At 32.3% G+C, this 12,751-nt stretch overlaps 1 protein-coding gene across 1 annotated transcript; it reads right to left on the bottom strand.

Annotated features, from left to right (window-relative positions):
* Positions 1 to 2,033: 2,033 nt before the first annotated feature.
* On the bottom strand, positions 2,034 to 12,751 carry LOC131953438 (alkyldihydroxyacetonephosphate synthase, peroxisomal). The gene is made up of 19 exons (XM_059316623.1): positions 12,568 to 12,751; positions 11,859 to 12,039; positions 11,436 to 11,556; positions 10,516 to 10,590; positions 10,312 to 10,383; positions 9,890 to 9,969; positions 9,658 to 9,738; positions 9,078 to 9,203; positions 8,501 to 8,609; positions 8,240 to 8,367; positions 7,866 to 7,917; positions 7,595 to 7,734; positions 7,405 to 7,454; positions 7,154 to 7,223; positions 6,403 to 6,464; positions 6,055 to 6,144; positions 5,388 to 5,487; positions 4,814 to 4,871; positions 2,034 to 4,277 (listed from the first exon to the last, which is right to left on the bottom strand). The coding sequence occupies exons 1-19, from the start codon at positions 12,741 to 12,743 to the stop codon at positions 4,090 to 4,092; spliced, it is 1,959 nt and encodes a 652-aa protein (XP_059172606.1). The 5' UTR covers positions 12,744 to 12,751; the 3' UTR covers positions 2,034 to 4,089.

Raw genomic sequence — 12,751 nt, 5'->3', positions numbered from 1 at the left:
TTTTGGAAATGTAACTTTTTCGAAGAAAGTTAAGATTTATACTTCAGGTATTACCAATCGTTAATTTTGGAACGGTGGGCCCATAGGACGAAGGGAAACAACCAAGTTAATATTTTTTGGCAAAATAATCTAAACTTGGTTATTTCCCCTGATTACTCAAAGTTCAATAATCCTATTTTTTATTACGGGATCCTCATGTACCATTGTGTTTCGAAATTAAATTTTTTTTTGCAGAAATCTTGGCTGGAGTATTTTTATCAACTCCCCAAAATTACATGGCGATTAGATGAACGGCGTTGTAATGCATAAAAGACAAACAAACAAACACACACACACACACACATAAAAATGAAAGTATGTTTGTGTGTTTGTTTGCTTGTGTGATTTGGCGCCCTGGGCTATCCCGTGAGCGCTATGTAGTGTAACTTGGACTCCCGAAAGCACTCCTCTAGGCTCCTGACACCTGGGCGGCAAACGAAGTGCGTTTTACCTCACTATTATGCTGAGAGATTAACGTACTCTTAAGACTTTCATACGCCTTTTGGTGTGCTGGGCGGTAGTGTAGGTAAGCCTGTGCCCCGATAAATATGATCCAAGCGCAGGCATTGTTTACATTTAAATAACACAATTATAGAAAACAAGATCACACGTTTTAGAATATAGGATTGATAACGCATTAATGAAACCCTCCTAATCTATTTCGTCAGACTTTCTTCTAACCCCGCGGCAACGAGTTATTTTTAATCTTCTGCCGCCAGTGGTTGGGCCAGTTAGCTGTAGGACGATGGCTATGTATGTTTTCTATATTAAAACCATTTCGTTCGGGGGGTGGGGGGGGGGGCGGTAGACTGAAGAGATACCTGGAAGAAACTCTGGTTACACAGTCAAAAGTATATATTTTTATATAAATTCCATTTCGATCGGGGGGGGGGGGGGGGGGGGGGGGGGCGGTAGACTTTCTTTGGTAGACTTCCTTCCCCCCCCCCTCACCGAAGAAATGTCTGGAAGAAACTCTGACACCAAGTTAATTTTATTTATTTAACAAAATACACATGATAATACAAAAATAAAATTGTATACCAAAGTACAAGATGTTAAATTCTGTTTATAATTTAACAACCTCAATAAGCGCAATCTGTTGATCTCGGTTTACATGGCATAGTATACAATTTTTATTGCTAGGCCCCATGAATTCATCTATTTAATGATGCCACACTCCTAGACGAAGGGGGTTCGTAATTTCTGTGACGATGCTCGATAAGGGGGAGGGAGGTTCAGATGGTGTGACGCAGAGGCGTAGCGAGGGGGGTGGGGCGGGGGCTTAGTGGGCGCCAAAATGGGTTGGAAAAACAAATTGAAAGGTTGAGGGGGGTGCAAATCGAAAGGTTGAAGGGGGAGGGTGCAAATCGAAAGTTTTATGGGGGGGGGGTGCAAATCGAAAAGTTTGTCCCCGGGCGCCGGGAAGGGTAGCTACGCCTCTGGTGTGACGTCATAGTTTTGCATTTTAAAAAGAATTCTTAGAAAATGAATGTAAGACGTTATTTCGCGTTTTAAAAATCCTTCTTCTTTTTTTTTTTTTGCAAATTCTAAAATAAATACTCTAAATTTTAGAAAGAAATCGATGTTAAAAAAAAAAAAAAAAAATTAAACTGCTATTTTGAAGGGGTGTTGAAGCCTAAGGTTTGATATCATTTTACTGGGGGTGTTTAGCTTCTTCAAAAAAACTTGACTTCGTTTATGGATGACCCTTATATTGTACTTTAATTTCGTCATTTTGCAACTTGTTTTTAATAAACACTAAGCATTATGTCACCGGAGTTTGTTGTTTTATAAAACTGGTCGGAGTCTTCCAGCCCAAGGGAGACAATCTCAATAAAACTAGGGTAGTTGTCTAATTCTTCCCCCTGAACATTAAGGTAAAATATATTTTCCTTACATAGCTTTATTTATAAACTTGTTATAATAATAATAATAGGTTAATTAGTCTAGCAACAAATACAAAATATATTTTTCAACAAAAATTTCTTTTATTTTTTTTTATATAATGGAGAATGTTTTTAAAAAATCAGTACAGGAAGATGAAAAGATTGAAGGATATTTCATATTACGAGCACACACTCTACATACAGACATACAATAGTTTACCATTTGTTTAGTCTGGCTCCAGTAGATTAAAGTCACATGACTCCACAGAAATAAAAAAAAAGTCATGTGACTAGAAAAACAATGGTCATATGGCCAGTGGCAAGTTATTAAAATTAGAAGTCAGGTTTTATTTATTTTTTTTAACTAAAACACCACTAGTTTTTGAAATAAGCATCTTTATTCCTTGTGAATCATATGCAAATTTACAAAATGAATCTGATTTACTTGTGAAGATTTAAAAAAAAAAATGTATGAATTTTTTTTTTTTTGCATTTTAGTGAATGTTTGGCATACAGAATTAAAAATTTAGAGAAAAATCTCCCAAGACCAGTAATAAATTACAGTTTCCAGAGTTTGACAGTGACAAAAATGTTTTAGAATAGACCATGACTTTGTGACACCAGAGCTTAAAAAAAATTCCAAGATATTGGCCTATAAATAAAACACTACAAGCCTCTTCTACAAAATCAGGAAATTCATTGGGTAAATAAAGTATGATTAATATTTCAGTGGCCATTGAGAGAATTATGTAGTTACCCTTTACCTAATGAGCCAATTCAGTCACTTAAAATTATATGTTTTTATCCTGCTAAGTTAGTACTATTGTTTTTCTTAACAATTTTAAAATCTTTAATGCAAGAGAAATGTTTAAAAAACTGTTTATGAAATCTTTTTTTAGTGAAATTCATGATTACATCACACAAAAATGTTTAAATTTTATAAAACAGTTTTACCAAAAATAAATAAAAAACCTACATTTTTTAAATGACGTTTTAAAACAAATGTAAAAAAAGCGAATAGATAATCAACAAACTTAAAACAATAATTGTGTAAACAAGCTTATGCTTAGCTAGCAATGCGTTCAGCTACCATTTTAAACATTATCCCTGGAAATTCATTCAATTTCTAGAAGAAACCATTTACTTGCTGTGTTATAAAATGTATTGAATAATTCCTATCTATTCAATACAATCCAATCTTTGAGATTTCTAGTGATATGAATTCTGAACATACAATTATGCATATATTTATGTTGATAGTTAAAAATGCTAAAAAAAATTATTAAGTATTTTAACAACCTCATAGCAATTATTTACTGGCATGTTTTGTATCACTGATGCTCTGTAAAAGCCTGTACTCACTCAACTTCTTCAACATACACAACAACTTTTTTAAAAAAATTCTATTAATAAATCGGATGTTATATTTTGTCGATTCTTTAAGTTTTAACTTTAAATTTTGAAATTCTAACAATTAAAAAACAAAACAAAAAAAAAACAATCCACTAATTGATTTGAAATTAGTCCTTGTGTCATATAGATAAAAAAAGTTCAAATTTATTCTAGTCCAATTTTCTCTTTCAATAATTTAATAACAACCATAGGTTAAAAATAAACATTACTGAAATGGCGAAAATACACATCTAGCAATTGGAGATATAGACAAGACCTGCTGCTATAGTCTAATTAAAGATCAGAACAGAGATATGGAGCTTCACCTGAGTACAAAATATGTGATCTGATATTTATTGAATTAAAAATTTGGCAAACCTTCAGGAGCAATTTTCTTTTACTATTAATCAAAATATACAGCCAAACTATTAAAAATAGTTCCGAAAAAAGCTGTTCAATTAACTATTTGACTTCACAACAAAACAAATTTAAAAAAAAAACAATGTTTAACTCAATATTTGACTGTTCAACCAAGCAAGAAGACCGAAATTAGTTGTTCCATTACAAATTTTACTACAACACAAATAATTAAATATTTTGGCTAAACAAAAAGTTAATTTTCAAGTTACCACATGCACAAAAATTAAAATTGTATTGGCTGGTTGTGTTGCAAATTGTTAATCATCAACATTCATCTAGCTTGTTCCACAGAGATTTGCTAATTAAATAAGTTAACGGGTATGGTTTAACCAGTTAACGAGCAAGTTCCGGCTCAAAGTTTTGATGGTAGTAACACATTCTCAGGCTCTTGCCTGACATTCCCTGCAAAGCTCTGGCCAATCATCAGGTTATTGTTGCTAAAAATATTGTTCGGGTCGATGTATTGCTTGATTGCTTGCATGGCGCCTAGACCAACGTCTCCAACAGTTTTCCTTAGCCACGGTTTGCGGATTTTCCCAACTGAAAAAAAAAAAATAAAAAACATTCTAGATTTAAATTCAACAAAATCAAAGTAAGATCATAAGAATAAAAAAAATACTTATCAGGTATACTGAATTAAACTACAGTCCAGACACCTTGTAAAGGTGACTCATGCAATAGCTAAACCAGAACCAATGGAATGAGAAGTTTTCTAAATTTATCATATGATATATTTTAAAATCACCAGACTACACAATGTGGTGATATTATTTTAGGAATAAATTATTTTTACCAAAACTGAGGTGACCCCCCCCCCCCCCCCATGAATCCAGCCCCACACTTCCCCTTCCCCTCTCAATCGCTTACACTATGACTTAAGAGTAATTCCCCCCCCCTCCCCCAAGACCTACATGAGTGATTAGATGTATACAAAATACCATACTTCAATGATATGCTAACACCATTAGCCAGTGTGTCCTCCCCCCCCCCCCCCCCCCCACCCCCCCCCCCACCCTCACAATGCCACTATGTAATGCAGGTACTCAGAACATGATTAGACATAACAAATACCATACCTCCATGATGGTGAGATATGCTACCACCATTGGCCAGTATTTCTTCACGACCACAAGTCTAAATAAATAAAATAAACCAAGTTTTAACATGTCTATGTAAGATTAGGCAAAAGGTTTTGGTGAATATAAATGAAACAATAAAGGTATAAAAAGTAATTGATATTAACCCTAACATAAGGTCTAAAACATGCTGGAACATTTAAATATAGATTTATAAAAATACAAAAATATTTTTAAAGTTATTTTTAAAAATTGTGCTAAATAGTACAATCATTTTCTAGAAAATATCATAATATATATTTTACATTCGACTAAAAAATATGACTAGTTATTAAATATTTGAAAAATCCACATTTTTATTGAGAACTTAACATTTTATTACACAGACTCAAGCTAGATAAAGAATTTCAGGGGACAATACAGGGGACATAATCAAAACTAATTAATACCCACAGCCTCTTTTTAGCTATACAACAAATTCTATTCACTTCTGATAGACTAGTTACTCTTACATCTATCTACACAGAGAATATGACTTTGTCTCTAATGGACCCTATAGAGAGCTTCTACCCACCTCAATATGCTCATACAGATGCACAGGATTACTAATGCCTCTGTAGTTGAAAGCAAAATAAAAGTAAACACAAGCTCCTGCATCATAGGTTTGGGTGACTCTGGGGAAACAATCATAGAAAATGTGGGAATACTAAATTCCAGAACTACAAGAAAGTTGTGACACACAATTAGAAAAAAAAATAGATAAGTCAAGTTTCATATTTCTTAAATTGTAAAATGTTTTGTATGATTACTTTTTACTATAAATATAGTTTAATGAAATCTGTTTTCAAGTAATTTTTTTAACTGTGTGAAAAAGAGGTAGTCATCAATACAAGGCTAAACTTATGTTGTAAGTATGTATGTAAGGGTGACAAGAACAATTTGCAACCAAAAACTGCACACAAAAAGTGTGCAAGGAATTTTTAAAAATATCTATAATTTAAAAAAAGCTCAGTAAAAAATGACCACATGAACATTGCAGCTTAATAAAACATTTTTCCATGATCTTTGACCAAATAAAGTGTATTAATATAATAAGTATTTATACAAATCTTTGTTAATGCATGTTATGTTTACATATTTTTCCAGGGACCTACAGTAAACTGTACATTATTAATATAGCATTTTAATAAAAGTACTAGCATAGCTTACGACAAAGAGAACGCATGAGGCATGTTTCCTACCTGCAAGTGATGTAAGGTGGAAACTGTATGCCATTATCTTTACACTCTCTGTGTAGCCTTTCCTTGACATTCTGGCACAGGTCTAAACACCTGAAGGTTTGACAGACATAAAAGCAAATATTCATAAATAAGATATCATACATAACTTGTCATCGTAGATAACCTCATGCCATTATTAGCACATTTTCATAAAAATATTAGCATGCATTATTTTTTACTATAATGTTACAATAAACATCACATAGCCATTTAACTCTTGGAATAACAACAACTTTGAGTCAGTCCAAACATGTCATTAGTGGATGAAAACAAAATAAACCTGATTTATTAATTCAACCAAAAACATACCTGTCCCAGGGGACAGAAGTCTCAAATGATTCAGCCACAACATAGTAGTCAAATGCAATATCCTGTAGACATGAAACATAGAGTGATTTTATTTAATCTATCACAACATAGTAGTCAAATGCAATATCCTGTAGACATGAAACATATAGTGATTTTATTCAATTTAACACAACATAGTAGTCAAATGCAATATCCTGTAGACATGAAACATATTGTTATTTTATTTAATCTATCAAAACATTGTAGTCAAATGTAATATCCTGTAGACATGAAACATATTGTTTGTGATTTTATTCCATCTATTAACTACACAATTGAATAAAACCATACATTTCTCTTTCCCAATGGCAACAGAAAGATTAATAATATTTTAAAATCATGAGCAGTGTTAGTGAAAAAAGCATATTTTTGGTGCACAACAACAATTATGAGCAAGTCCCTCTCACTGACTCAACCAACTGGAAAAATACCATGAGTAAAATTAAGTAGCCCCCTCCTCTAGGAGATGTACCATTTCAGAGCATGTTGTCTAACGGAATGTGTGGTCAATACTTTGTCCAGCCTATGTTTCCTTTTTCCCAGACAGGTCAGTGATGGGCAGACCCAGGAAGAGCTTCCCAAAAGTTATGAACCACCCTTTGGAGCCTTAATATTTTGTTTTTTCTAAACCCATTGATTAGTCAAAAAAGATGATAAGATCCAGCTAAACTAGCTTTTTATTACCTCACTATAAATTCTCAAAAGAACTTACTCTTAGATATGCAATCACAAAGGTCAGCATGTATCCTCTTTCTCCATTGTCACTTCCACCAGGGATACCTCTGTTATAGAAGACATTTTTTCACTAGACATCAATGTGAGTTCTAATACTCAAGTCATTGTGTGAATGAATAAGTTATAAAATCCTAAAGTTGACTTTTTGCTTGTTTTTTTTAAATAGATTTTTAAAATATGAATTCACATTTTGGTGCACATAGTAGGCCTTAAGTACATATCAACTACCTGAACATAGCTGCTATCTCATAAACACGTTTCTCTTGAGCTGCTACTTCCTAAAATGTTAACATAGAAATGTTTAAAAATAAAAATTTTAAATGAACTAAGAGAAAATCACAAGTTACAATACTTATAAATAAAACCTAATAACCATACGATATTCTGAATACATGTAAACTAATTAAGAACAGCTGACCTCTTTAGTGCCTTCAAACAGAAGAGTTGCCACTGAAAGTTTAGTTGGGTCAAAGCCCTTTAACTTGGTAATGTACAGTTTCTTTAAACCATCCATGAAATTGGTCAGTATTGAATTGGACTCAACCTTCAAGGCATGACCTAAAGAAAGGCAAACAAGCCATTATTTATGAATACTTAGATACAATTCTCCTACCATCCAAATGAGATCATATTCAAGCCAAATTCAATATAATACATTTTAATACTGGAAGAAAAAAAAATAAAATTACCAAACTGAAACTGCTCATTATCCATTAGCCTAATAGAAGCTGGTGCACATCTCTAGTAAAACAATTGAAACCATGATTAAGTAAAACCATGTTATCAGTTTTCTCACATCAACTAGTCCTAATTCAATTATGCTTGATTTTAAACAATATACCTAATTAATGATATATGGTTAAATGTATAGTACTTACGTCAAGAGCAATTAAAATTAATATGTAAATTAAAACTATTCTATAAGGACCAAAAGAAAATAATCAGCTATATCTAACAGCATTTAAAAAAAAAAGTTAAAAATGGGAGGTAACTTAATAAGGGCTTATAACTCTACCAAAAATGAAGTAACTTAAAGCTGAGAAGTTGATTCTGCCACGCCTACCTGTCTGGCTACTTCTCTCATACATTTGACTCCACACTCAAACTCTGGGAACACAATGGAGCCGTACTTTTTACAAGGTGGCAAGGGCCGAACTTTTAAAGTGACCTCTGTCACGACCCCCAGTGTACCTGGCAAGGTAAAAAAAAATCATCAGGCTACTATTTACATGAAAATCATCTATTAATATAAAATCTTGTAATATCATCTTATGAATAATTCAAAATTTAGAAAAAAGAAATAAAAGTATATTCTAGAACAAACCTTCAGAGCCTAGTATAAAATGGTGGATGTCTGGACCACAGGATATGCGCGGGACCTGGCAGTTTTTCTCCATGACGCCTCGAGGTGTTACCATCTTCACATGGACCAACTGGTTAATAAATAAATAGTTAAATACATCCAGCATTTAAAAACTTTATCATCTTTACATGGACTAGCTAGTAAATAAATCAATAGTAGAATGCATCTAGTATTTACAATCATCATCTTAACATTGACCAGGAAATGAATTAATAACTAACTAAATACAACTTCTAGTGTTAAAAAAAAATATTATGAAAAAATATCATAGGTATGTTGATGTGAATGCTCAAGTAAACAGTTAAATGAATCTTTTTGCACTAAAAAATAGTGGAGGAATAATCCATAGGTAATATCAGTGTAATCATTATGGGTATTCTAATAATATTTATAAAAGTAAACTGGAATGCTTTTATTTAATCTCTACCAAAAGGAAAATAATCCAGGAACAAGGAAGATAGAATTTTTAAAAAGAAATTTTCATTGAATGTGTCTCCTTATAATCATAAGAACTGCTGTATTGTGTAGTTCAACTCACCAAATCTTCAATGTTGCCATAAATATTTTTTTTCATCCCAGAGGCTCTGGTGGCCACCCATCCACCCAGAGAGCTAAACTCCATGGAATCTGGTTCATGCCCAGTACACAGACCTCTCTCTGCCAGCTGTGGATTATAGAACACATTTAACCCTCTCTATAACAACTGTAGAATGGAAACAATTAACCCTCTCTGTACTGACTGTGGAAAGACAAAACACATTTAACCCTCTCTGTACCAACTGTAGAATAGAGACATATTTAACCCTCTCTATACCAACTGTAGAACTAAAATATAATTATCCTTCTCTCTGCAAGTTGTAAGGTAAAAATACAATTAACCCTCTCCATGCCAGTTTAAAAAAAATACAATATTTAACCATTTCTCCATCCACATTCCACACATTAGTAAAAAATAATAAAACAATAATTTAAAAAAAATGATACACATCTAATTCTTGAAACACTATTCAATTTCACATTAAAGTAGCTATATGTAACATATTCCAGCCCCTTCAACATTCTAGAATGAGTTTGATTCATTTAACCTTATCAATGAAAGCTTAAATTAAACCACAAACCTTCCTTTCTAGATCTTGTCCAATGATACCACACTCAGCCCTCATTGTCATGTTCTTTTCATCCACCCACAAGATACGGTTCTGTAATAGAAAAACATTTTTTTTACAAGAACACTCAGAAATTATATTTACAACCTAAATACAATATAAAGTTTATCACACGAGTACAAACAGGGAAATATTCTCATTAGAAGCTATTAAAATTAATCACTGGAACAAAGTGTATACAAACCATTTGCGATGTGTCTAATGAAACAATCATCCTTTTCTCTTCTGCTGGGCATTCTAAAGCATTGGACACACTTGTACCACCTGAGATACAACAGATTTTAAATATTTTATAACCAAGACACATTGTTTTTCTTAAAGTTTTTGAGAGTTGATTAAACAGTAAATGATCTATAAATATGGCTGCTGCATTGTAGTATTTAGTTTACATATATAAAGTCAAATATTGATAGCTTATAATAACTTCATTTTCTTTTTTGCGTAATCGAATAAAAATAAAAGAATTCTTTTTTGTTCACTTCTGTTAGTAAACAAACTATGATAATGCAGCTGCTAAATAAAAATATTCTGTTTAGTTAAAATCAATATAGTATAGTATCAGTAACATGGAATGTCTTTACAACACAGTTTCTAAACATGTCTCACCTCCGAATGGAATGATGACCACATTGTGTTTACACGCCAGTTCTACAACCTTCACAACCTCATCATGGCAGGCTGCAACAAAAGTTTACAAATTATAAAATTACACAGTAAAAATCTTGATTTTCTCTACCAGCTCAAAACTTTAAGATTGGAACAACTGATGAAAACAAAAATATTTTATTCACCCTAAAACAAAGAACTTACCAGGCCAAATGACTAAATCAGGTACACGTTCATATTTGCCCTCTCTTAACAGGAATATTTCATGTAACGTATGACCTTAAAAGATTGTCACAAAATAATTGCTACGAGGAAGTTAAATCATTCAAAGAAATGTAACATTTTAAAATTTGAATAATTAATAAATTAACCATTAATGTCCCGTAACGCCCGCTGCCGCCCGACACCATTAATGTCCCGTAACGCCCGCTGCCGCCCGCTTACAATACGCATAGAAAAATTAAATTTGTTTCATTAAAATTTGGCCTACAAATCCTAATTTTTAACTAAACAGGAAGTCGGATAGTTTCAGCATCCTTTTCCGGTCTTCTAATTTCAATGGCGCTTTTGAAAGATAAAAAATAATAGTTTCTTTCTATCTCGAAATTTTAGACTCATCAGTCCTATTTTTAGTAGATTTAATATTAAAAATAAAATAAAATAATGCCTCTAAACATATCTAGGCATGTATTTTATGAATTATATATCTTAAACATAACCAAATTGATATTTAACTGTTAAATTCGATGCATAGTTGTTTAGACAAAAATAAATAAAGTTGACTACCGAAAATGACCTGTTTTGAATTTTCTCCGACATTTTTTATTTTTATACTGTACTTTTACCAAATATAATATATTCTATTTAATACTGTTGGAAAGCCAGGTTTATTCCCAACATTAAGCAGTAGTTTTTATCTTAATTTTCAATTTCATTTAGACAAAAACAAATATTTTGTGAAACTATTCACTTGATCATACAGAGTTATGCTCCTTACATTGGGCCGTCATGGGTGGAGTTTTGGTAGAATGAATGGGACATTAATGGTTAAGAATAGATACTTTACAAGAATGGCACAAGTAATAATTCTTTTTAAAAAATTTACTATGATAAAAAGAAAATACCATGAGCTCTAAACAGCCTATCTTGACAGTCATCTGAATGAGATATTGTAGTTTTGCGCAGGTCTGCAAAAAATCCTTCGTTTTTTATGGGTAGTGGAATATTGGCAGCTGAAATCTCGGGCTGAAAGAATGGAAATTTTGAAAAAAAATCTAAGAAGTTTTCAAAGGAAATCACATATTTTTACACATTTCATTTAATCAGTATCAAGTTTTTCAAAACATAAACTTTTGAAATCAATATTAAAGCTATTCCAAACACTTGATTAGTAAAATATAATAAGTCACATTTTTTTTATTATTAACTGAAAACATAAGCTATTTCTATTATAAATTCTAAGCAGAGCTGCTAAACTGAGAAATAGTTCATTTTAAACAAATTCCAAACAAAAATAAGCAAGGCCCGTTGAGAGTTAAGATGTATACCTGTGCTGGTGTTTTATGATCAAGTGAAATCCCAATTGTCTTTTTCATCCAGTCCCGTAGTCCTGGCATGGTGCTGCCACTGATCCGATACCTTTCTCCTGTAAACTCCACATGTCCATCTTTGTTGACAAAAAACTTGGAATCTTTGTAACCCCAGCCATTCCACTTCAGTAGCTCTTGTCTAAAAAGCAGGAACATATGTGTATATTTAGTTAGGCTAGGGCCTGCTTCAAATTTTTTTTAATAATATACAAATAGTAGTGATTGGTGGATGCATGCTTTTATCTCTTTTGTATTCTGATTAGTCTTATTCTACAGTGTGTGTAGTCTACACTACACACACTGTGCCTTCTTATTCTTAAATTTTAGAAAAATTAAAATTAAAGGAAAAATGAGGAAGGTAGGAGTAGGATTCAGGAAAAATTGATTTTTGGAATATTTTAATAATTTTTTGCACTGACTTTATTTATTAGGATTAGGCCTAACATTTTACTTTAACTTTTAACATCATTCACACATTTAACATTTGATTGTATTAGAATTAAGATCTAGATCTAGATCTAGTCTAGTATTTTTCTGTAGATCTAGATCTAGATTCTAGATTCTAGATCTAGCCCGTGAATAGCCGAGATCAAGATTTAAAAAAAATAAAATTGTAGCAAATTTTTAAAATTAGAGTCTAACTATTAAAACAATTTTTTTACAGCACCTTCTCTTTGGAATGCTTGGTGGTTCGGGGTCTAACCCTCCGTTGGGTCCATCCGATGCACCACAGGATCTTGATTCTAATTTACAAGCTTCTCTAGACGGTTGCATTTTTTGGTTACAAACCCGGCTTTCGGAATCCGGAATAGAATGAGGTTTCTCTATTTTACTGTCGGCCATATTGATTT

The sequence above is a fragment of the Physella acuta genome, unplaced genomic scaffold, assembly GCF_028476545.2.
Source record: "Physella acuta isolate Inbredline_101_S28 unplaced genomic scaffold, ASM2847654v3 ptg000922l, whole genome shotgun sequence".
Classification (NCBI taxonomy): domain Eukaryota; kingdom Metazoa; phylum Mollusca; class Gastropoda; family Physidae; genus Physella; species Physella acuta.
This window is presented reverse-complemented; position numbering and strand designations above follow the sequence as displayed.

Bases quoted from the DNA above. Each gene is read 5' to 3' on its own strand.
- LOC131953438 (XM_059316623.1), bottom strand. From the start codon at position 12,743: ATGGCCGACAGTAAAATAGAGAAACCTCATTCTATTCCGGATTCCGAA. The intron at 12,040-12,567 runs GTGCTGTAAAAA...CCTGCTTTTTAG, and splicing joins CCAAGCATTCCAAAGAGAAG to ACAAGAGCTACTGAAGTGGA. The intron at 8,368-8,500 runs GTTTGTTCTAGA...TTACCTTGCCAG, and splicing joins TTTTATACTAGGCTCTGAAG to GTACACTGGGGGTCGTGACA.